This window comes from Lagenorhynchus albirostris, chromosome 1 (genome assembly GCF_949774975.1).
Source record: "Lagenorhynchus albirostris chromosome 1, mLagAlb1.1, whole genome shotgun sequence".
In the NCBI taxonomy this organism is placed as follows: Eukaryota; Metazoa; Chordata; class Mammalia; order Artiodactyla; family Delphinidae; genus Lagenorhynchus; species Lagenorhynchus albirostris.
Window position 1 is genome coordinate 48,508,002 of NC_083095.1, and position 25,919 is coordinate 48,533,920.

The 25,919-nt window shown below is 40.1% G+C and overlaps 2 protein-coding genes and 1 non-coding gene across 6 annotated transcripts in view; 1 reads left to right on the forward strand and 2 right to left on the reverse strand.

Annotated features, from left to right (window-relative positions):
- The window catches only part of NID2 (nidogen 2), a 78,907-nt gene extending 70,436 nt beyond the window's left edge, over window positions 1-8,471 (forward strand). The window contains exons 14-21 of one of the 3 annotated variants that reach the window (XM_060142618.1): window positions 760-981; window positions 1,589-1,758; window positions 3,982-4,111; window positions 4,520-4,691; window positions 5,511-5,668; window positions 6,831-6,954; window positions 7,397-7,509; window positions 7,787-8,471. In XM_060142618.1, the coding sequence (XP_059998601.1) occupies window positions 760-981; window positions 1,589-1,758; window positions 3,982-4,111; window positions 4,520-4,691; window positions 5,511-5,668; window positions 6,831-6,954; window positions 7,397-7,509; window positions 7,787-7,797 (1,100 nt within the window). In that variant the 3' untranslated portion in view covers window positions 7,798-8,471. The other 2 variants (XM_060142609.1, XM_060142623.1) reach the window with 2 other exon arrangements.
- Window positions 8,472-8,601: 130 nt separating this feature from the next.
- RTRAF (RNA transcription, translation and transport factor) lies at window positions 8,602-24,806 on the reverse strand. Of its 2 annotated transcripts, XM_060142631.1 has the most exons (8): window positions 24,644-24,805; window positions 22,917-23,041; window positions 19,560-19,659; window positions 15,131-15,217; window positions 14,142-14,230; window positions 11,884-11,952; window positions 9,042-9,090; window positions 8,602-8,924 (listed from the first exon to the last, which is right to left on the reverse strand). In XM_060142631.1, the coding sequence occupies exons 1-8, from the start codon at window positions 24,702-24,704 to the stop codon at window positions 8,770-8,772; spliced, it is 735 nt and encodes a 244-aa protein (XP_059998614.1). In that variant the 5' UTR covers window positions 24,705-24,805; the 3' UTR covers window positions 8,602-8,769. The 2 variants fall into 2 exon arrangements, with proteins under 2 accessions (XP_059998614.1, XP_059998620.1); XM_060142637.1 differs by lacking the exon at window positions 11,884-11,952 and having other exon boundaries at window positions 24,644-24,806.
- Window positions 21,623-21,732, reverse strand: LOC132504539 (U6 spliceosomal RNA). Its single transcript, XR_009534933.1, has one exon. It is a non-coding gene; the product is annotated as a U6 spliceosomal RNA (small nuclear RNA).
- Window positions 24,807-25,919: the final 1,113 nt, after the last annotated feature.

Genomic DNA, 25,919 nt, shown 5'->3' on the forward strand with positions numbered 1-25,919 from the left:
GCATGGTGGTGAGGAAGGGGGGTACGGGCATGGGGGGCAGGGGGAAGGATGGGGAAGGAAGCTGGAGAAAGGAGGGGACAGAGCAACATGGTGGGAAGCTGGAGCCTCCAGAAGAAGGTTCAGCTTTGAGATAAGCCCAGAGCAGGGCGGCCAAAGGACTTCACAGAGCTGCAGTGTCTCACAGTCAGTATCAAGTTGTTTGCCACCAACTCTCCTATGCTCACACATACTAATTACAGTAGGTTTTATTTTTACTCAGTATAGTTTTCCAATGGACAGATACTCAAGGCCATGTAAGTAGGGCATTCAGTAATACTTTCTAAGACACGCTGGCCAATGTCAAGACAGCCCTCTCAGACGCAGGTCCTGGAGTTTGAAACGAGAAAGAATAAATATTGGCTTTAAGCATCATGTAGGCCCTGAGTCCCCAAGGACTGTTAGACGCCCCTTCCCAGGCTGAGCGAGCCTTGCACCCCAGATGTTACCTCCTCTTGTTCTTTCCTGATGTGGCTGGGCCTTGATGACAATCCTTCTGGCCTAGGGAGACAGGAGCATCAGGACGACCCCTTTTCCTGATGCCTGTGGAGAACTTCTTAGAGCACTTTGCTACTCGGGGCCAGCATCCAGGGGCTTGGCTGAGGTGTCGTTAACAGACACGAGGAAGAAGGCGGCCAGGAGGCCAGGAGTGGGGATCTTAAGCCACGTGCTACATTCCGTCCTTGGTTCACAATCAAAGGCTTTCTGTCCCCACCTGCTCAGAGCCCACCCAGAGGCCCCGGACCGTCTGTGAGCGCTGGAGGGAAAGCCTGCTGGAGCACTACGGTGGCACACCAAGGGACGACCAGTACGTGCCCCAGTGCGATGACCTGGGCTACTTCATGCCCCTGCAGTGCCACGGGAACAGTGACTTCTGCTGGTGTGTGGACCAGGACGGCAGAGAGGTGCCAGGCACCCGCTCCCAGCCAGGCATCACCCCTGCATGTAAGCACCCAGGGGCAGCATCTGAGGTGTCCCTGAAGGAAAGCTGTCAGCTGCGGGTGAAGGTGGGGGTATGAGGGGTGAACAGGTCCAACAGAAGAAGTCGCTGATAAGCCGTGTTTATAACCTGGTCTGCCCCAGATCCCGATTCAGATTTAACATTTGGTTTTGTCATTAACAGTTTCTGTAATTAGAGCATCTGGAACTAAATTCGATATGCAGTTCCTCCTCCCTTCCCCTACTCTGAGCCCAGGGTGCAAGGGGACACGTGTCACCCTGGTGCCCCAGAGAGAAGCTGACACAACACTGGCTCTGGAGTTTTTCCCTTAAAAAAAAAGAAAAAGAAAACTTTCTCCTTTGTTCTGAGGGGAATGTTTTGTTGTCTTCCTCCCCAGTAATTGGCAGTGATTTACATAATTGATCTTTGGGGAAAACCCCTAGAAATTAGAATTTCTTTTAAGGAACATCTGGAGCACATCTGTCCAGGGTGAAAACTTTTGATGTTTCTGGAGGCTCTGGTATGTGGGAAAGTAACTTTTCTTCCCCTCCCCCCACCCACCCCGTTTCCTTCCCTCTCTGCTACCCCATACCCTCCTCTTCCCCACGGCAGGTATACCCACACTTGCTCCGCCCACAGCCCGGCCCACGCCCCGGCCCGACGTGACCCCTCCACCTGTTGGCACCTTCCTGCTCTATGCCCAGGGCCAGCAGATCGGCCACTTGCCCCTCAATGGTACCAGGCTTCAGAAGGACACAGCCAAGACTCTGCTGTCGCTGCATGTAAAGTGGATTTCTCCCCCGGGGGGCGGGTCTGCATCAGGTTTCCAGATCTGGGCAAGGCCTGAGGTGGAGGGGGATCCTGGAGGGTTTCTGGGCTGCGGTCTTCGGGAGCCTGACACACAGAAGAGGAGGGGGCTCTCTGTGGCTGGGAGTCACGTCTGACTGACCAAGGCCGCTTTCTCCAGTTGGCTCATGGGGTTTCGGATGTGTGGTAAGGGAATTTCAGAGTTGTCAGCGTATTGAGGTGGCATGTGGGGATCCAAGGGAAAGTGACAGAAGGTAAACGCAGGTCCCCAGCATTCTCTTTAAGCCATAGACATCTCTGCAGAGATCCTGGAAGCCAACTAATGACGGCCTCATCGTTGCAGCCCTCTGCCCTCCCATTTGGTTCTGTCGACCAGCCTCTTATCTTCTCTGACTCCGTCATAGATGAAACTTTGGGGAGCGTGGGTGATCGTGGAAAGGAACGGACAGGGCTTTCCCCAGGGGATGCTGGCTGCTTCCTGAGCCAGCAGCCTCCCTATGGTCAAGGCACTCCATTTTGGAGAAGGGATTTCTTCTCTAAAATGTTGCAAAGAGAAGGGAGTTCACCAGAAGGGCACTGACACTTACAATGGAAAATCGCCTAATTCTGTTTCTAAACTTCACGCTCCAGGTATTTGCTCATCTATGAGAAAGAATAATACAGCGTCCATGTTTACATTTACTTCTGTTAATGAATAACCTCTTATCTGGTCCAAAAAAGTTTAGAAGTAGCCGGTGTTCAGAAAACAATGTGGGGTTTTTTGTTTTCAAGATGTGAGTTGTGTATGAGTTTCCAAATACTCGCTGCTGTTTTGTAAAGTTTCCCTAAAAGAGAAAATTGTCATCACCTCAAGCTAACTGTCTATTTATTCTAGCCAAGTCAGGCGGCTTCACTGCATTTCTGAACTTGCTTGCCTCTGATGAGGGCAGGGTTGTTGATGGTAATGGTGGTGGAACTGAAAGAGAAATGGAATATGGGTTCTAAGCACATCTTGTGGAAACTTACTTAAACTGGGACTTTTTCCTCCAAGAAACCTTGAAATCATTTACATGAGTTAATGGATCCCATGATTCCCTGGGTTAATGGAGGCCCATGCACCCGTGCCCGCGACAGATGACTTTAAATTTTAAAATTGTACTTGACCTTCAGATCCTCCCATATAAACTGCCCACTCTTCCACAGGAGCCTAATCCTGCCTTGTAGTTTCTTGTACTGACTCCTCTTCCAGAGGCATAAGTTCAGGACAGCCCCAGGAGGCTGTTAGGCAAGCAGGGAGCTTGCATGACCTCAGGGATAGCTGGGTGGCCCTTGCATGTTGGCTCTGCACGTCTGCCAGGCTTCTCAGAGCAGGACTCTGGATTGGAAATTGAATGAAGCAACTTCTGTGCAGAGTTTTGGAAAGGAATATCACAGACTCGGCATTTAAAAAAAGACTGCATCATTTATTTAGTAATAAGGAAGGAGGGGAGAGCTCCCTAGCCAGAGGTCAGGTGACCACCATTCCCCAGTTCCTTAACCCATCAAGTTGTATACTTTCTTTTATACAAGAGTACAACTAAATGATTGCCTTGGAGTAAGAGGCAGAGATGGGGGTAAGGGTGACTGCACCTCAGATAGCAGAAAGATCTCACAGGGGAGGGGAGGGTAGATTTTGTTATATATTGGCAAATTTTAGAAAGGCTTTTTGAAAAAGTGCTGATAACGTCTGAAAGAGTCAGTTTTTGTCCAGTGAAACATTAAAAGACTTACTTTGCTGAGACTAGCATTTGTCCTCTAATCACTGAAGGGGCTAATCTTTTCATGAAATCACTTCTGTTTTTACCACCAATAGTAATAGTGCTTGTTGAGAGCTTACAGTATATTAATTACTGATTAAGATATCTTATAAGCACTTATGGTATTACTGTTTATAGCAGCCACGTGAAGTAGGTATTGTTATCTTCATGTGGCAAATGAGGAGACAAAGGCATATGGAAGTTCAGTACCAAAGTCACACAGCTAGCAAGTGGCCAAGCCCGGCTCTGCCCTGGGAAGTTGGCCTCCATCACCAACACATCTAACCACTGTGCTTGGCTGCCATAAAACCATGTGATGCAGGGTTGTTCGCTGCAGCCATGCATGAGTGAGGCAGCCGAGCATGAAGTCGGGGGAAATGCAAGGAATCCTAATTCTTCCAATTCGGTGTCTTGGTCACAAAGGGCTCCATAGTCGTGGGAATTGATTACGACTGCCGGGAGAGGATGGTGTACTGGACAGACGTTGCTGGACGGACAATTAGCCGCGCCCGTCTGGAATCGGGAGCAGAGCCCGAGACCATCATTAACTCAGGTCAGCAGCTTCACCCAGAAGACAATTCCCATTCCATTTCATTCTACCAAGTCCAAGTTGTTTGCCTCTTTTATGCCAAAGTCTCCCCTCTACCTTCTTGCTAGGACTCTGAATAGAAAGGGCTTGCAGTAAGAATTCAAGGTGCGGCTACAGTTGATGCTGCCTGGCCCCAGCCCTGAGGATGCCTGCTGCCATCAGGCTTGGAGGTCTTGTTAGGCTAGAGGGTACCAGAGGTGGCAGAAGAACTAACACGGGATCTGTTCCTCTATTGACTCTGTGTGTTTTGACTTAGAAACTCTCAAGACTTTTTCCCCCAACTATTCAAACATAGTAATAAGCAGAGCTCTCTGCTTCAGGTTCACCTTTCACAGCTGCAGTTGCTCCAGCCCTGCCTTTGTTTTATTCCAGGTCTGATAAGCCCCGAAGGACTTGCCATCGACCACTTTCATAGAACGATGTACTGGACAGACAGCGGCCTGGATAAGATAGAGAGGGCCAGGCTGGACGGCTCTGAGCGCAGGGCCCTCTTCCACACGGACCTGGTGAACCCCCGCGCCATCGCTGTGGATCCAATCCGAGGGTCAGCCGGGCTTCCCTAATTCTCCTCTGTTACCTGTAGATCCTCATTTGAAGCCCTTGGGCTCTAAGTACAGTTGTAGGGGAGGGTCAGAACATGGGCATAAAAAGTTCAAAATATATTAAGTTAATAGTATTCACTGAGGATCTACTAGGTGTCAGGTACTGTTTAGGCAAAGACAAGGTCTGTTCTTTCATGGAGTTTATGTTCTACTAGGAGGAAATAAGACAGTAAACTAATGGATAATAGGAAATTATTAAGCCTGTGATGTGATACACAGAGAATTCAGAGTATGTGAGTGAGACTGGGGGGCACTTTGGATCAGAAAATCGGGCCAAGCCTGAGACAGCACTTCAACCGGAATGAAGTCGGTCTCCTCCAGCAACACATTAGGAAATCCCAGCGTTAAACCTGCGGTGAGGTTACTGCATTAGCTGGTGAGTAAGCAAAATTCAGACACCAGGCATGTTATTTCTCTGGCCTCATTTTCACAGTGGCAACAGTCAAAAGAACAATGTTTCCTGTCTATGATAATTGCTAAGGTCATCAACTGGGACATATAACTTGGTCCGTGTTTCAGTAGGACTTGTTAGAATCAGGGAGGATTTTATACCTTGAGAAACTCTTGTCATATTTAATGGGGCTTCTACCAAATGAAATTCCAGAGAAACCTTCAAATCAGTAAAGATAACCTTCAGCTTTCATTTTCAGCGAAGTGTTTTTGACTCAGAAATGCTTAGTGAAAAGCCTCAAAGATGGTTCTGAAATTTGGGTTCTATACATTGGGGAAGGTTTATCTTTCTCCATTTAATTTATCCACAGCAACCTGTACTGGACAGATTGGAATCGAGAAGCTCCTAAAATTGAATCGTCGTCTTTAGATGGAGAAAATAGAAGAATTCTAGTGAATAAAGACATTGGACTACCCAATGGTTTAACCTTTGACCCCTTCTCCAAATTGCTCTGCTGGGCAGATGCAGGTACTACTACTCATGGAATGCAAATACAGAACACTACCATGTTCAGCAAGCGTGAGCACTCGAACAGATTTTACAGTAAAACCAAATCCCACCATTTAGGACTTCTGGCTTACATTTATAAGAGTACAGCAAATGATCGACTCCTTTTAGAGGGCACTTTGTAATGACTCCTGTGATGAACTTCCTGAGGTCCTGGATGTATGTTTGAATCAGGTGGTAAGCTTGAGGGCTAGTACTGTGTCCAACCTACTTTTGTACTGCTTGCCCTTCCTCCACGTGAGCACTTGGCACACTTTTTAGGTTAAAAATAAATATTAGCCATTGTTGGAATCGACAGGCTTAAATGAACAGGAGTTATTTTCCTTTTTTGCCAGTATTATAACATTTATAAATATCTGTTACTTTAACAGTCAGTATGCTATTGTGCTGAGGACAAAGCGATGTGGCAGGATGGCTTCCTTCAGTAATAAATCTGGGTTGCCTATTCCCAAGGTTCTCTCTTTCTGTTGTGTGATTTCATTATTAGCACAACTGAAAAGATGCTGTTTCATTATACTGCATTTATATTTTTAATAAGTATCTGAAATTTAACTCAGGGTTCCATGAGAAATGTGAAACTTGGAGATTCTTGCCTCGTTTAGCTATTAAAAAATTTACATTGAAAAATGGAACTTTTAATTCCTAACTAGAAAATAATACAGTCTTTAAAAAAAATATTAAGGATTTTAGTTAAAAGGCAGCCTTGGCTATTATTATACATTGCTTACAAAGGGCAAGTATTAATATTTGTCCAAATGTTATGTTTGTAACAATTTAAGAGCTAATACAAACTTTTTTTAACACTGATATAATTTCATCTCTAATGTCCTACTTTGGGAGAAACTTAGCCAGATTTCTGTAAATGCAATCCTTTCTTCCAAAAAAGGATTAAGAGTTTAAATTCCACTAAAAACTATAACGCTCTTAAACAAACTGAAGACTGGTAATAGAATAGGAAAATTTTACAGTTTTTAATTTGTATTATTGCAATGGGGATAGAATATTCTAGTTCTACCTTTGTTTCCTTTGAGAATGAATTTACCTGCCACTATTTTTGGTAAAGGATTTCTTTTTTTTCCCATCGCATGAAAGGATCTCTTTTCCCTCTTTGATGTTTTAAAAGGAACTAAAAAACTAGAGTGTACACTACCTGATGGAACTGGACGGCATGTTATTCAAAACAACCTCAACTACCCGTTCAGCATTGTAAGCTATGCAGATCACTTCTACCACACCGACTGGAGAAGGTGAGCCTGACACACTCAGTTTGCCTTTTCAGGCTTGTCCAGTTTTGGAGGACACACCGCTTGTACCAAATGTTAGTAAGCAACTTTAGTTATTCTCTCTTCATTAGCAGAGAGATTAACATCATTCAAGTGTTACTGCTTTTAAAAGCATACTTTTACGTCACCCAGAAATTTAATGGTATTGCTCACATGCAGCTTAAAAAGGGCAGAGCTATTTGGTAATAAACTATCCAAAAAGGAAGCACATTACTCTGAATCTGATCTTCAGAGAATAGAAGACTACCTTTAAATGGTACCATGAGGTATCTTACTTAGTTATGGGATTTAAATTGACTTTTAAAAATGTATTCTAGAAGTCTGGCAGAGATTTCGCTTCCTGATAAACTGGCTTTTTCTATCCAACCTTAAATCCTATGAATTCACTCTTCCTTTCTGTTACCAGGGATGGTGTTATATCAGTAAATAGAGACAGTGGCCAGTTTACTGATGAGTATCTCCCAGAGCAGCGATCTCATCTCTACGGGATAACTGCAGTCTACCCCTACTGCCCAACAGGTAAACGGACATGCTCAGGTGGCTCCTTTGGATCAGCCAGGTAGAGAAAGAGAGGTCTGGTAACTGACCACACTTGGCCTGCTGCTGCCACTGGTGAGAGCCACTCTGACCTAGAAAAGCTAATGGCCAACACATAGGGGTGACCATTCTACTACCTTAAGTCTACCTAGCTTAACTATACACACAAAAAAAGGTCTATTAGGATATTTCCTCTTTAAAAGACTTGCTGTGGCAAACTGGATATAAAATACTCACATGCTGTCCCCTCCCTCCACAGGAAGAAAGTAAATATGGTATTATAAAGGACTTGGGAGTTTACAATCGGAATCAGGACCCTAAAGAACATTTACTGCGGACAAAGGTGAAGAAAGTGAAAAAGCAATTGGCCATTAGAAGTTCTGGACATATGAACATTTTCAGTGCAAAAAGACTAAGTATATTTTGTGAAAAGTTTATACCTCAATCTTTACTACTGTATTTTTAAAAACAAAAGTTATTTCAAGATTAAAAAGGTAACAATTTTAATTGTTGCTTATTAAAGCAACTTTTAATAAACATTTATGTCATATTTAAAAGGCCAAATTAATTGAACTAAGAACCAATTAGAGCACGTTAAGACCCTAAATCTGACTATCGATACAGATTCTTCCTGGCCAAGAAATTAAAGTACATGTGATTAGTATAAAAATATGATCCTAAAGATCATAAACCTTGACCTAGAGAAGGCTATGCAGAACTGATGGGAAAGAGCCAACTTATTCTAAGATTTTTTTTTACCTCTGCATAAGTGCATTTCTATTTATATTAAAAGGTGCTACAATGTTTCAGTTTGTATTTTCTGATCCTGTAAGTCCCTCTATAGAATTACCCACAGAAATTACATTTATATATAAATATTAAAGATGTAACAGTTCTCAAATTTTCTAGATTACTCCAATAAAATATTTTAAGTTTTCCTATGACTTAACGATCTGTATTGTCTATATGTATAATGAAGTCAGGGGGTGGCATGTACCTAAACCACAAGGGAGGAAGCAGATTAATTAATTATACAAATACATAAACGTAACACATGGTCAAAAAACAAAAAAATCACCTTCCCAAATTTATTAAAGAAAATGCAGTGATGGTAAATACCTGTAGAACATAGTCAATTTTCTGGAATTCTTCCCTTGAAGACATGACATTTCCAAACACATGCCAAAGCGTACATGGTTCCCAACTGTACTAAGTAGGTGAGAAGCTGAAATCCTAAAATGTTCATCTTCCAACTTTCCCCAGTCTGTGGTCTGTCTTTGGATCAGCAATAATCGCCTGAACGGCTACTATGGCTTCATTAATCTTTGTCTGTAGCTCTCTGAGCTCTTCTATATGCAGCAGTCGCAGAATTTGAGCAGCTTCATTAAGAACTGCATCTGTTTCATAAGAAACACTGCATTAATCAATAACGTTTGCATATATTCACTCATTTCCCCCAAATATTCAGTAAGTCTCTAAAAACAGTTTGAATTAAAACAAAATCACTTACTTACCTCCTGTGTCAAAACCAAGAATATGCTTGTCTAAAGCAACAGGCAAGCCCTTTAGAAAAAAAAGGACAAAAATCAGACTGTATAGTTATTCACCTCACCTCAAATTTTTCTCACCTCAAATTGAAAAGCAGCTAGCTATTATTTTAACCCTTTTAGCTGCAGTGGCAAGGTGCCTGAGAATTTTCTCTTTAAATTTGCCTTTTTATGAGTTAGTTTTTTCCTACTACAACTAGTTAGGAAAGAATGGCCTTTACATGTAGTGGGCAGCTAGTCCCATAACACATCCAATCCTTTAAGACCAGACATATGAAAGAATAGCTCTTTTTTGCAGAAGTGCTGTCACTACTGCTATGGAAGGAAGGTTGAGCAGGGCTGCCACTGTCACCGTTTCAGTTATAGTAAGCAGCAGTGTACCAGGCAAATAGGACTATTTTTGTGTGTGTGTGTGGTACGCGGGCCTCTCACTGTTGTGGCCTTTCCCGTTGCGGAGCACAGGCTCAGCGGCCATGGCTCATGGGCCCAGCCGCTCTGCGGCATGTGGGATCTTCCCAGACCAGGGCATGAACCTGTGTCCCCTGCATCGGCAGGCGGACTCTCAACCACTGTGCCACCAGGGAAGCCCAGGACTACTTTTAAGATGAATTTCCTCAAGCAAGTTTACTTCGGAGCACATTAATTTGCCTTTATGAATTGACCAAATCTAAAATATACATAGCTTTTTTCTGCAAGCATGATGTTTACCAGATTATATTAACTTTCAACAGTTCATTTAAAAGTTACTTTGAAGTCATCTAGGAAAATGAACAGAATCTAAACCATTTAGCTAACCAGTCAGCACCTACATAGATATACCAGAGATGGTGACTATGGTGGCGCCAACCTGTATAAAGTTCACAATAACTATCAAATAAAAACGAGGACAGGCAGTCTAGACTTTCTGCTGATTATACTGTATAAAATCATCACCAGTTTTAAAAAAAAGTCACTATACTTTCAACAGTACAAATGCTAACCTGTCACTACTCACTTCTTGCCTAATTATTAATGCAAATCTACCCAGACTCAAAATGCTTTAAAATCACTAGTAATACATTATACACATGAAGAAACAAATGGGTATGAAAATTCTGTTAGCAAAAAACTAGAGTAGAATTGTACTTGAGTAGCTTTCTGTGTCAGTCTGGTACCAGAGTTTCTGTTCTCCCTTCATCTGCCAACAGACCACCTAGGAACAGGCACCCCTGAAGATGACCACATGCCCCAAATGCTAGTTATGAACGATTGCAAACAAGAACACTCAACTATAGAACTCTTCCACTGTATTATTATAGCATAGTATCTTTTTTATTTTTTTTGCGGAACGCGGGCCTCTCACTGTTGTGGCCTCTCCCGTTGCAGAGCACAGGCTCTGGACGCGCAGGCTCAGCGGCCATGGCTCACGGGCCCAGCCGCTCTGTGGCATGTGGGATCTTCCCAGACCGCGGCAAGAACCCATGTCCCCTAGCATCAGCAGCCGGACTCTCAACCACTGCGCCATGATGGAAGCCCAGCATAGTATCTTTTGAGATGACATTAAAGTTCAGATTTATTTGGAGCATTGAAAATAAGCTGAATTTTACTTTGCAAACAAGAGCAAAGAGATTTGGCTATGGCCTTATTTGCACTGCCTTCCAAACCAAAGGCATAATTTTGCTGAATGATGAATGATTTTATTATGCCATAACAATTTACTGTCTGTTCTATAGTGTGGGTGAAATAAGCTGATCTTTAATCCAATTTCCAGTGGCCTGATTCATACATAATTAATAAGCCAATAAGAAACTTTAAAAGAAACTGTCTTTCAGAGGAGACTACACTGCCCCGGCATTAATAACCTTAATACTGTTGGGCTTCGATAAAGATGGGATCAGAGGACAATTGGGGAATTGGAGGGTGACATAGACACAATAGAAGGACCAGGGTCCAGAATGTGGACTGTACCCAAGACCTTCATCTGTGTAGCAGGAAGGGGCATTATCAGACACCTGCAGCTGCTAACCCCTGAGGACATTCTCTGTACTGACCCATAGTCAAGAGGACTTCAGGGGCATTTGGGTTTCTAGGACAGTTCATCTAAAAATATCCTAGATTTATTAACAAGCTACATTTTTATGATTTATGCTAGGAAATAGAATAAACTGAGATTTCTCTGAAGAAACAAAAGTGTGAAGACTTAAATAGAAAAGAAAATGAATTACTAAAAAAGAGAAGGTGTGTCCTGTTTTCTAGCAGTTAGTCAAAATAACCCAGTAAATTTCACAAGTGTTAAGTTCTTTGAAATAAACTTTAACTGAGCACATGCGGTGGTTTTGAACTGGTAGACTGTGGATATGCTATTGGAGGCTTCTTAAAAGTAATGAAGTGAGATAAACATGAAGTTCACTTTTCACTCAAAGATGACTGGATAGGGCTTCCCGGGTGGCGCAGTGGTTGAGAGCCCGCCTGCCGATGCAGGGGACATGGGTTTGTGCTCCAGTCCAGGAAGATCCCACATGCTGTGGAGCGGCTGAGCCCGTGAGCCATGGCCGCTGAGCCTGCGCATCCGGAGCCTGTGCTCCGCAACAGGAGAGGCCACAACAGTGAGAGGCCCACGTACCACAAAAAAAAAAAAAAAAAATACTGGATACAGTTTGCTTCAGAATCAAATTCAATCCCACTGAAGTAAGCTATTCTTTCTCTGGGCAGTTCTAACACAGAATTGATATCTTAAGCATTCTCAGGTAAAGTTCAAACTTATGACAACCAAAAGAAACTTTCAGTAATAATTAATTTAAAATTTATTTAAATTAAAAAAACAGCATACCTCTTTCGTTTGATTTGCTTTAGCAACTGCATCCTGTGTCAGGCGCTCCTGGACCAAAATGCGAATTGCCTAAGAAATCCCAAAATAGTATTTTTACTTTTTATAGGCTGTCTGTTATCTTTTCTTCTCTGAGACTACAGAATAAGGATGCCCAATTTGATGAAATTAGAAATACCTAATTCATTAACAAACTCCCCAGCAAATTAAAAATTAAAAAAATAGCTACTGTAATGAAAGTTTTCACTTCTAGTATTTAATAATGTGGAATGATGTTCATAACAATTACGTTTTTTGAATACGTAATTTGTGTGTGCTAAAATTTTTTTTTAAATAAAGAAGGACACATGGCGAAAAAGTATGTCTCCTTTCTACCCAAGCTTCAGCCATACTTTCAGAAAACAATTATTGCTACCAGATCCTTGTGTATACTCACAAGGCCTCTATCAAATTACAAGCACACTCAGGGATATACGCAAGTGCACGTGTGCGCGCGTGCACGCGCACGCACACACACACACATATGCACCTTTGATACAAAGGGTAGCATTATCATACACACTGTCCCTACTTTCTTCACTTTATTACAGTAAAATGTTTTCAGATCTTTCAAAGGACACATTTTTTTCATTAGCAAGGCATTTTACCACTGCAGACACAAATGCATTACACGCACCTGCTCACACATAAAAAGTAAGATTTTTTAATGGAATTTTAATTAGTGGATGACAGTTGCAACCCCAAGATAAGTGTGAAAATTATTTTTAATAAAAACAAACTAAATGCTACATTTGAAAAAGAATTAAACCAATCTAACAGTAACTGCAAATGTATTGCACAGTCCAGTTGCCAGTTAATGTACTGATTCTCACAGCTGCAATATGGATGTTTTCCATATTGTCATGTATTATTTGAATGCTTCTTAAAATAACTCAAAAGGGCAAACATGCTAGGATTAGAATTTTATAAAGCTTTTGATTATAACTGACTTATATTGTACTTTGGCACCCCAAATATGCTAGCATTGTCTGTTCTCCTCTCACTCAGTTTATGATTAAAGCTGACATAACCACCGTAGAACTGTTCCAAAGCAATTTCTATAATTGCCTGAGTAAGGAACAAGCCTTTGAAAGAGCTAAATTTCACTAAAAACAACTTTTGTCTCTTGGCATCCAATCTGAGTTGAGAAAATCTGAGTTAACACTCAAGATTCAGTAAAGAGAATTGTAATAATCTAGGAATAGAACAGTATTCCCATATTACAACTGTCATTTAATAAATACAATTCTAAAAAGGAGAATAAATTATGATCTCTTGTGGGTAGAGTGAAATTATTCAATTTCCTGCAAAGCAGTTTAAAGTAATTTAAAGCTCTTTAATTTCTCATAAAATCAATAATAATTTTTAAAATAACTTCCAAGTCTGGTAGTACCACTCCCCTGCCCCTCCCCTTCCCCCCACTAGACTATCAAAATTACTCAACATAAATCTTCTGAAGCATGAGTATATTTTTCCACCGAGAAATAAGAGGCCTCTTTTAGGCCATCAGATTCCCTGCTGTAAGGTATGAACTGAGTGGCCTATCTAGGATGGGGGGCTTGGAGGACAGAAACATTCATTCCTCAGAGATTTGGGGGTATGTTTTTGACCAAATTCACCATTACAAGTTTGGCATTTTCCACAATCTTAATGAATACAGACCATGAATATTTAAAAGGACTGATTAAACAGAAGTGGGGTGATATAGGAAAAAAAATGGACCAGGACGTCCTTGGCGGTCCAGTGGTTAGGACTCTGCTTCCAACGCAGGGGGCATGGGTTCGATCCCTGGTCAGGGAACTAAGATCCCAGATGCCATGTGGCCAAAAAAGAAAAGAATGGAGCATAAGGTCCAGTGCCTAGATTAAAATCCTGACTATCATTTTCTATGTCAGCTTGAACATTATTTATCTATTATCTTTAAGTCTCAGTTTCTTCATATACATATTTTAAAAAGACACTAGCATCCACCTCTAGGAATGTTGGGAGGATTGAATGAGTCATCTGTGCACAGTGGCAGGCACACAGTAAACACTCTTTGATATTAGTTGTTAGGTAAGCTAAAACCAATGAATTCAAGAAATCTGCTTTATGTCCCACATTCCTCCAACATTTTCCTCATTCTACCATAGATTTAAATATCAAACACAGTTATTTTTAGAAAATGAGGCTTTTAAAATTATATACAGAGTTTTTGTCAAGAATCAAGAAATGAAGCTGACCTTAAGCATTACCAGGTAATCGTCATGACGCTGAATCTGAAGAAGGTTAGCCAAAGCCATTACACCAGCCTTAAAATCAGGATTATTTACTATAAAAGATTAAAAATGGAAACTTACAGCTCTGCAAGCATGTAATTACAAACGTATATGTAAACATATAAACTTAAAAAAAAATTTATTTTCTAGTAACAACAAATCTCTTTAATTTCTAAAATTGCTGCTGACAAAAGCAGTATGGGGTAAATCAGGTAAACTGATGAGATCAATGGTTTTCCTACTAATCAACCAAAGTGAACAATCCAATAAATGACTAAATTAACTCACATGAGGTTTGTTCTGTAACTTTCTCTGCAAGGCCCATTTATGTAACACTATTAATTAACCTTTCTTCCCAAAGCTATTAATTTTAATACACAGATTCCCTTCAATGGACAGTTTTCCCAAAACCTTTTCTCCAAGCAGCAGCTCTAGAGCATCCAAGCAGCTTATTAATTCATTAAGGGTAACTCATAAATTACAGGTCACAGTCAGTCAGTGAAAGAATATTTAACATATTATAATCTAAGTAATTAGAATCTTAATACTTTTAAAAGGAGAAAGAATTACTTAAAGACATCTGGGACTTAAAACAATGAAAAATTTTAACACTTGTCTCATACTGTCATTAGATTAGAAAAAATATTTTCTGCACCCAGGAAGGCAAACAATCACCACCATGATTAAATAAAATCAAAACCCCCAAGTTACTATGAGCAGATGAAAGAAGAGCATTTTCAGTTTCAGATATTCAGCTACAAGAGGAGGGAGAAAGCATACTATAACTGACAGGAAAAAACAGCACAGAGAATAAAATATCAACACAAATGTTGTCTGCATGAAACACTCTTAATCTACTACAACCAAATAAACCCAGACTTCATTCTAGGAAGTAAAAAACATTTAAGAAACCAAAAATGTTGATGATCATTTTTATGCATTTATAAACTTACCATCCAAATTGATCAATGGCTCTGCATTTTTAGCTGCATTGTCAGCGTTTTTTGTATTATCAGGTACCAAGTCCTTGTATTTTTCAGCTGTAAAAATAGGCAAAAATACAATTTGCAGAGCTTCAACTTAAGGTAAAACAAACATTGCTTATTTACTGAATTTAACTGAGCCAAACTGGTTATAAGCATAAGACAACCCAAGCATTCAAAAAAAAAAATGCTATAATAAATCTACTAGAAGACAATGTGACTAGCTTTTTAATTAAGCTGAAATGATTATCAGACACAAATATCTTTTCAATTTCTTAAAGTAAAACATTTCAAAAACTATCTAAATTTTAGAAGAGAAAGTCTGCTTTTCAGCTTCCTGTCGAACTTGGTAAGGGTAGAAGAATGGGAGAAGGGTAAGTATAGGTCACATGAGGTTAAATACAAACACACTAAGAAGTTTCTTCGCAAATCCTGTGAATGCTGTATACAAAACCAAAAACCTTGCTTTCTAAAAAAAATCACTTCAGGGCTTCCCTGGTGGCACAGTGGTTGAGAGTCCGCCTGCCGATGCAGGGGACACGGGTTCGTGCCCTGGTCCGGGAGGATCCCACATGTCGTGGAGTGGCTGGGCCCGTGAGCCATGGCCGCTGGGCCTGCGCATCCGGAGCCTGTGCTCCGCAACGGGAGAGGCCACAGCAGTGAGAGGCCCGCATACCGCAAAAAGAAAAAAAAAAAAAAAATCACTTCAAATACACCATCATATACAAACCTAAACTTATTTTATGGAGACTTAAAATGCAGAATTCCAAAAGGAGATTTTATTACTCTTACCTGAAAAATACTAAATAATATTTTAAAAGACTTTACAAATAAAAATATTTAATAGTAATTCACCAAACTTAAGGCCCAAAATGCCATCTTTGGCTATAGTGCTTATATGATTTGCTAATGGAAAAATAAAGGGAAAATAAAAGGATTAAAATTTAAATCAGACAGGAGTTAGCTTAAAGGAGCTACTGGCCAAACCTGGAACAATGTAAACATCAAAATACACGATGACAAAAAAGGATTAAGACCCACTGAGTAAAATAAGAATCCACATATCTACACTGATCTGAATAAACAAACAAACATAAACTGGTGAGAAGGGAAAGCTCTTCCTTATAGTGGAAAGGCAAAAAATAAATGCAGAGGAATGATGGAATTAGAAAAACACCTTCTAGTCATCATAATCAACATAATAATTGACTCAGGCAAAAATCATCAAATGTATACTAAAGCTAAGGTTTGAAGAGGAGAAGCATACAGAAATCATCTAATATCTCTCCACAAGATGTGTAATTTTTACACTGAAGAAAGCTTAACCAAGTGATCAGAATAACATGACCAGTATTCAGGCATATCACCAACACATGCCTCCTGATATGATGCACTTAAAAGAACACAACATCACTTCTGTGTTACTCTTAACAAAACTACAAACCCCGAATCTAATCATGAGGAAACATCAGACTCACTCAAACTGAAGGACATTCTACAAAATAAATGTCAGTGTCCTGAAGCATGACGACTGAGTAACTATTCCAGACTGTAGGAGACTAAAGAGACTAAGGAGAATGAATGTAACACATGATCCAGGACTGCTCTGGAGGTTTTTGTTTGCTTGTTTTTGCCATAAGGAACATTGAGACAAATGATGAAATGTGAATCTCATGTACAGATAACAGTAAAGAATTAAAGTTAATTTCCTGATTTTGATAAATGTACTGTAGCTATGTGAGACAATGACTTTTTTTAGGAAATGCACATAAGGGTAAAAGAGAAATCATTTACAACTTAGTGTCAAATGGTTTAGAAAAAATTAGGAGTATGTATATATAGAGAGAGAGAAGGATAAGGCAAATGAAGTAAACTGTTAATATCTGCAGAATCTGAGTATGGAAAAATTCTTTTTACTATTCTTGCAATCTTTCTGTAAATCTAAAATTATGTCAAAAGAGTTAAAAGAATTTAAGTCAGATTTTAATCACCTTAATTGACAAGCTAGCAAAAGGCTTTAAAAAACGTTAAGGCACAAACAATAAAAATTCACAATGATTTTATCAAATAAAAATAAAAATTTTAAATAACTTAAAAGTCAAGAAGAATGCAACTTATTAATGTAAAACCATAAAAGCACAGCAGTGCCTCCTACCGATAAGGGGCAGTGTTTCTCATGCAAACTCAGTTTTTTTTAATACATTAAAGAAGACCATGCTATCACTGAGAAGTAACTGTACTTAACAGTAATACAGTCAACTACAAGGATACACAATCATATGGCATCTACTGTTCTTGGTACAACCTAGGTAACCTAAGTTGAAGTATTATAAAAATGGGACAAATGGACTAAATAAGGGTAAAATAGAAATAAACTGAGATGTGACTATAATTTTATGTGGGAATAGCTGAAAAACACTTGAAAAGCTGGAGAATACTTTGTTGCAAATTAACTAACAGAGTTCCTACCAACTCAGACCAGAACAGGCATATTTTGCTAAAGGTTCCATAGTAAAGAAAAAGTCTTTGAGTTTTCCTTAAGATTTCTGCCATAAGGCATCTGAAACTTAAGTTTGAAGAACCAGCAAAAAAAACAGCTGGTTGATGCTCCACACCAGTATGTATAAACATTCATATATTGAATTTACCAAGCATTTATGGTTGATAAGCACATCTACTGTACACAAGAAACTATGTCAGGTACCGTGGCAGAGAGAATCATGACTGCTCCCTCCCTCACAAAAAAATGTCCATATTCCAATCCCTGGAACTTATGAATATGGTATCTTACACGGCAAAAGGGACTTTGTGGATGTGATTAAATTAAGGACCTTGAAATTGGGGGTATAGGGGTTATCCTGGATTACCTAGGTGGGCCCAATGTAACCAAAGCATCCTTATAAGAGGGAGGCAGGAAGGTCAGTCAGAGAAGATGTGACAATGAGAGCAGAATCACAGAGTTTAGAAGATGATATTCTGCTAGATTTGAAGATAAAGGGGCCAGAGTCACAGAATGCAGGCAGCCTCTAGAAGATGGAAAAGACAAAGAAACGGATCTTCCCCTAGAGCCTCCAAAAGGAACCAGCCCAGTCGACAAATTGACTTCAGTCCTAATACAGATGTTGGACTTCTGACCTCCAAAACTGTAAGATAATAAACAGTCTTTTAAGTCACTGAGTTTGTGGTAATTTGTTACAGCGGCAACAGGAAACTAATAGAGGTACCATGTAGGAAACAAAGCTGAGTATCAGCTTACAATTTAGTGGCGCAAGTAAGACATAAGCAAAATGGAAAGTGGCGAATGACTTAAAAAGCTATAGGGTTAAATGGGAAAGCAATGGTTTCTGAATACGTAAAAGGAACTATCGTTTGGAAACAAAGTGTAGCATTCTAAAACATTTATGTTTCAAAAAATTAGCTTGGTGGGCCATGTGGATGAGACTAGAGGGTGACATAGATGGGAGACTAGTATGAAAGACATTCCAATAATCTCAGGAAAAAGTGGCAAGAGCTTGAATTAGGGCGACAGCAGTGAGGATGGAGAAGGAAAGATATGACAAGGGAAAAAAGGATGGAACAGAATGAGAGGAAAAGGGAGAGGCCAAAGACATTAAAAAGGCTTCAAACGTAAATCATTAAGAGGACTGGAACTGACAGTCCCATGAAAGAGAACAACATAAATGCAGGGGATGGAGGTAAAGTAAGATAATCAGATGTTACATTCAGATGTTAGCAGGCCTTTCAAACTGAAATGGCCTGAGAGAAAACAGTTTATTGGAAAACTATTTTTACTACAGGTACTAACATTCAAAACCTTCCAATGATACAAGTATCTGTAATAAAATAACATTAAACAATAATAATAAATATATTTTGGCCTATAGTGCAAATTTGCATTAGATGTATATTTCAGTCTCTTGTGAAATTACCTGCTGCAACCAACACTTGAAATCCTATCAATTCTGGGACAGCAGCAACAAGTGAACTTGAAAGGCTAAGGTACAGACTGAAAGATGGCAAATTCACCAAAGTAATGTGACATTGTGAGAAGACATTCAATTAGCCTTCTTCTTCAGAAGACATCGCCTTCAAATTCTAAAAGAAAAATCTAAATACCAATGGAAACCAGTGCTTTTAATATCTTATGAGAGTAAGGAGACTCTCTAATTTTAGAAAAGAAAATTCTTTCCTAGACAATTTGGGAGCTGGATACAGAAGAATAATTACAAAAAGTAAATTTTTAAACAGATGCTGTAAAGTGAGATGAGGATGTACAAAACTTAAACTGAACCAAAGGTAAAACAATGTAAGACAAACTGGCAAGTTCCCTACATTTTTACACTCCTTTCCCACCTTTCCTCTCTCTCTCTTTAAAACAGACATTCCCCACAAAACATACCATTATCTCCATATTCAAGTCTAACAGCTAAACCAAGAAGCCAGTCGATTGCTTCTGGTCGATCTTGAATCTTGAAAGGACAGTTAACATCTCTGAGATACTGTAAGGGGAATAAAAAGTCTGGTTTCATTATTACTATAAAGTCACAAAATAAAAAAATGGTAGAGTTGAAAGAGACCTTGGTTTGGATCTCTAAGAATTTCTTATAACATTTACATTACTAAATCTTTGATGCAATTATATAACCCAAAGGAAGGAAACACTTAAGTGTACCACTCAGGGAAAAAAAATGAAATAGGCCCATCATGCTTTTTGAAATTTTTACTTTTGCAGATTCCAGATAGGGCACCACTGCCTAGATGTAGAATAACTTCATTTTGTAGATGAGAAAACTGAAGCCTAGAGGTCAACACTTGCTGACAGTTATACGACTTAAATCGGGGAGCTGAATCTAAACTTTCTGATTCCAGGTCTCAATACACATAGAGCAGGTAAATAAAAAGGACTTTAATTAAAAAGGAGGATATACCAAAAACCCCAAACAAAACAAAACCAATTATTATCTAAACCTTAGCTTTCATATCGTGGAAATGCTTCTGAATAGAGTAAGCCATGTGACATACAAGCGTTTTGAATAAATGTCAGAAGCTGCATATTCAAATGAGTATGTCCTTAAACTAAGTCTCTTAGGAACTTAAAATCTAATTCCACCAACAATGACATTACTCAAAACTTCTGGAACTCCTTTTTGGAAATTCTTTGGGGGATAATTAATGAATCAGCACTTTTTAGCCGTCACTTATTTTCTAATCAAAAATTTTATTCCCCTGCTTTAAAAAAAAAGCACCTCATTCACAAGATTTAGTCATGATGCAAAAAGCAAATCCATGTTCAAAGTATTAAAAAACTGTCAATATTAAGGATATTCAAAAGATGTCTCCTGATCTAAAAGTATTTCCAAAAGAAGTTCCAAATATACTTTAGGCAATGACATCATCATTCCAAAGAAACCACCTTGAAAGATAATATCTGTGTAAGTTCCAATATATTTATCTTTAGGTTATACTACTTTACTGTCATTTCTGGGTGTTTTTCATCAGAAAGTTTTTCATATTCTTCAATACCCTTCCACATGTGGAACTCTGTATTGTCTTGTACACGTGAGCGGGCCATCGTAGATGTAATATGAGAAATATAAAATCCTAACAATATATTTCAAAGTCTTAAGAAGCCTATCAAAAATTTCAAAAATACTCTTGAAGGGCAAAGGAAAATAATCCAGTAGTAGCAATAATAGTAGTAGAGGCAGGGAAATTAATAAACATATAGCACTTGCTATGGTCCAGGCACCTCTGTGAAAAGGTACATAGGTATATTTCAATAACAATACATACCACTCCTATGAGATAGATACCACTGTTATCCCCATTTATTGATAACAATACTGAGCCACAGAATGGTTAATAAACTTGCCCATTGTCAGAGGCAGTATGTAACTTACACAATCCTCTAATTCATAAAACTAGAAACTTAGGTACCTAAACACCAGTAAATGAAAATTTAGTCACTTTTCATATTCTTTTATTTAACATTTTTATTGGAGTATAACTGCTTTACAATGTTGTGTTAGTTTCTGCTGTACAACAAAGTGAATCAGCTATACGTATACATATATCCCCATATCCCCTCCCTCTTGCATCTCCCTCCCACCCTCCCTATCCCACCCCTCTAGGTGGTCACAAAGCACTGAGCTGATCTCCCTGTGCTATGCAGCTGCTTCCCACTAGCTATCTGTTTTACATCTGGTAGTGTATATACGTCAGTGCTACTCTCTCACTTCGTCCCAGGTTCCCCTTCCCCCTCCTCGGGTCCTCAAGTCCATTCTCTACATCTGCGTCTTTATTCCTGTCCTGCCCCTAGGTTCATCAGAACCTGTTTTTTTTTTTTTTTTTTAGATTCCATATATATGTGTTAGCATATGGTATTTGTTTTTCCCTTTCTGACCTACTTCACTCTGTATGATAGCCTCTAGGTCCATCCACCTCACTACAAATAACTCAATTAAAAATATGGAACACTTCACGAATTTGCGTGTCATCCTTGTGCAGTGGCCATGCTAATCCTCTCTATATTGTTGCTCCAATTTTAGTATATGTGCTGCCGAAGTGACCATTACTTTTCATATTCTTAAAGGAAGAGAGCTCGTCAAAGTAATAGAGCTAATAAAAATGTTTAATGTAAATAATGATACTGTAAAATGTAATTTTTATTCTAATTTGAAAACAACTCTGTTTTCTGCAAAAACATTACTAAAATTAAACTAGGTCAACAGGAAAGTTATTCCAGCCACAAAAATAAGATAACACACGCAGATCTTTTCAGGATTATTTCTATTGTACGTAACAAGGGACAACTGTGTATGTTAAAAATAAGCAAAAACAAGACATAATCTTAGTTTTCAAGCGTGTCAATAACGTCTTATTTTAATATAATACTCTAACTGTATCTCTGCTATATTTTTAATGTAATGTAAAAATTCTGATTTTTGCCATTTTTACTATTTAGAGAATATGTGTCACTGTTTATTTAAGAAGTCTCAGTGTTTCTGGACAAAACTATTTCTTCCCTTTTTTTGAGTGTCTACTTGTTCCATTACCTTTATTAGTTAACAGTCTATAAAGTTAGTTTTCAATGGGCAGAGGGCTAGTCAGGTATAGGACCCTAAAAGATGTGAATACAGAGTAAGTTTTGCTATAGAGAAAATGCAGAAATGAATATTCATATATCATTCATTTACATACATACACATATATGTATACAAATAAACACACACAAATATATAAATTCATGAAACAAACAGGTCTCTCTACTGTATGTCAGGCACACATCTAAGTACTGGGGATAAGCGCCTCCTCTCCAGCTACATAAGCTTAAAGCTGACAGTTTCGAGTAACCAGGGATTGGTTGGGAAAGGTGAGGAGTGGGAAGACTAGTCCAGTCATATCACCTAAAACTGTGGTAGCTGCCCAGTTGGGTCAAGTTCAAACTCTTGATGGCACATGAGCTTTCCTCTCTCCTCAGCCTACTCTATACTCCCCTCCACCCTCATGCCTAATGATTCACCATACTATTTCTATCTAATACTGAATGTTTGGTAGGAAGAGATAATATAATCTGCTTTAAAAACAAAAAAACATGGTAAGAAAAAAGTAAAATCCCTGAAGTCTAGCTTTTCTAACACTGATCATTATTAGTGTTATTTATTTTAAAAGAACACAGTAATTTTAAGCTTGCCTGTCTTCATATAATTTTTAGACAAGCTCTCTGTACGTTTTATTTTACTTTCTAATTCATTACCTTTTCAAAGAACTTGGGCCAGTCACTGCTGTGGATGTTTCTTAAATTACCTCTGTCTTCAATCTTGTAGTGTCTGATTTTCTGGTCTTCAAGCCAAACAATAAAGTTTCTAAATTCTGTTTCATCTGCAATAAAAACACCATATAAATCACGAGAAGCACTAGGTAACAGGTAAAACACTTCCTTCACAGTCTTGTGGAATTTTTTTTTTTTTAACTCCAAAATTATAAGTTACTTGAGCTGCTTGAAGTAGGAGTTGAAAGTGCGGACTTTGGATTGACTTATGTTCATATCCTGGCCTGAATTCAAATTGACTCCAGACATTTAGTGGTTGTGTGAAATTGGGCTAATTACCTAAATTTTCCAGGCCTCAGATTCTTGAGTTACAAAATGGGGAGTAATAGTAAGACTTACCTCATAGGGTTGTTATGAAGATTAAATAAAATATTTAACGATCAAAACAGTGTCTAGCACACAGTTTTGCTATTTAAGTGTCAGTTATTATTCCAGTTCCTATGGGGAAGAGGAGGAAGGACTGGGCCGGGTTAAATTTACAGCAATCATAACGTACAAGAAATTAAATGGCAAACAAAGAAGATACTGACTCCCATTGTCTTTTACTGTTATGGCACATTAAACGCATTCATGAAAAAGTACAGATGTTGTTTCATTTAATCCTCCCACACCATTTCGAGGTAGGTAATATCCCGATTTTACCAGTGAAAAAACCTGAGGCTCAAAGATTCAAATTCAGATCTAAGCTCTACTACCACTGAACCTTTTTTCTTACATAAAAGGCAAAGCAGAAAAACAAGTTTCTATAAATTGACATGCTTCTACAGATCAACAAAACTCTGCTATCCTGCTTGGAAATTATTTTCAATTACAAAATTCAAGCTTGAATTCAAATTCAGGCTTCCCTTAGGAAGTCTTGAGACTTATACAATGGTCTGAACATCCCAGGGTGTGCTTGATCACTTTCAAACTTATTAGTCTACCACAGGCCAAGAACTCTGGAAGAAAATGAATAGTGGGTAGTAGGTGAGTAGCAGTGGGGAGCAATGTTAATACTTCTTACAATTTTAATGCTGTGAATTACCAAATACCTTTGTATTTACAATTCAACCGCCCCGCTCGTCTGCTATTAACTTTTTTTGCACGACTCGCACACTGTCATTAGCTCGTTCCTATACGCGCTTGCGCCGACACTGTCAGTCCTGGACTTCGTTCTATCTCGAGCTCAAACTGCCGGATGGGCTCCCACTGCTCCCACCCCACCCCTTAGTTCCCAAGGGGCAATGAACGAGTCTTCAAGTTACTCAGCATCTTCCTCGGATTCCACCACTGTGCTGGCCCCCAACAGGTGCTCAAGGTATCGCCCAATCACCCGGAAGCCACGGGGCTTAAGGGCTACGTCAAAAAGCGAAGACTCTCCCTCTAGAGCGCTGAGGGTGCGGGCGAGGGGGGGTGGGCGTGGGGTCTGGAGTTCAGCAAGTACAGAAAGTGCTGATGCCGAGGCAAGAGCGGGTGGCGGGGCTCTGAAGCCGGGGAAGGAAGGCGGAAAGCAGAGGTGCTTGGCGGCCGGGAGGAAAGGAGTCCAGGGGAGACAAGGCCGCGGACGGTCCGGGTGGGGAGCCCAGGTGCCGGCGCTGAGAGAACGGCGGCCCGGCGGCGGGGAAGCGGGGGGGAATCACTGACGCGCGGCGGGCCCGGGACCGCCTCCTCACCTTTGCAGTTGAAGCCGGCAGGGTTGTGGTAGTCGAGGGCCGTCAGCTTGCGTCGGAACATGGTGCCCGCTGCTCGCTCCGGTCCCCCAGGCCGCGGCCGGGAGAGGAGAGGCGCGGAGGAGCGGGCGGCACAGACACCGGCGACGCGGCGAGAGGGCGGGCGGGCGCCGGGCGCTCCGAAATGACGGCGGCCTTAGCCAATCGTAGCTTAGGGACGGCCGCCGCTGGCCAATGCCCACCAATCGCGGCTCCGGCTGCGAAGGCGGGGCCACGTCGGGGCACGTCGACGCTCAAATAAACTTTATTGTCAGCCTCCTAGTTGTACAATAGGCAGAAAGCAACTGAGAAGCCAGTTACCTCTTGCTTTCCTCGCCGTCTTGATCATGCAAACTGTTTACTATTTTCAGTGTATTCATTCATTCATTTAATTATTATATGCCTCCTACATAATAGATGCTCTTCTAACACTGATAATGCAAAGACTTTTAGCAAGGTCCCTTTACGACTCGTTGGGAGTGACCCACAGGTAAACATACAACTGTAATACTGTGTGAGAGTTCCAGACATCACCAGCAGCCAGAATCTTGAAGCCAGAAACCTGGACTTATCCTTTACTCCCTCTTACTGAAGTTACAACATCCACTAGTTCATTGATTTCTGCTGTTCTCTCTCATGTCTCTCTCAAATCCCTCATCTTCTCCCAACCCCAATGATGCTGCCTCAAATCAGGCCCTCATCATTTTTGCTTACTCTGATTGTCTGATTTCTTAGGTCCAGTCTTGCCTTCTCCAATCCATTCCCCCACACAGCAATGATACTGATTTTCTAAAACAAAAACCTGTCCATAACAGTTTAATGCTTAGAATCTTTTAGTGGGTCCTCGTTGCCTTCTAGTAGTAATCAAAACTTTTATTTAACACCCTTTCGGATCCAGTCCCATCTGCTTTCAGACACTGGAGAGACAACAGTGAGCAAGACAGACCAAGCTTCTATTTTCATGAAGTTTAAAAGGCCCTTGAGGGAAAACAAGCAATAAACAGACACACAGACACACTCTTTTGCAGTCAAAAGGGTAACTTGTTTTGAGGGAAGAGGATGTACAAAGGGAAGGAGTGAGCAGCAGCACGGCCCAGAGGGGCTAGAGCTTATGGGAGCTGGAGGGTAGGAGAGAATGACAGCTGATGAGACTTGGACAGAGGCAAGGACCCGATCAAGAAAGACCTTTCATGCCACACTAAGGTAAAAAGTGGGGGAAAGCAGCTTTTCAATTTTATTT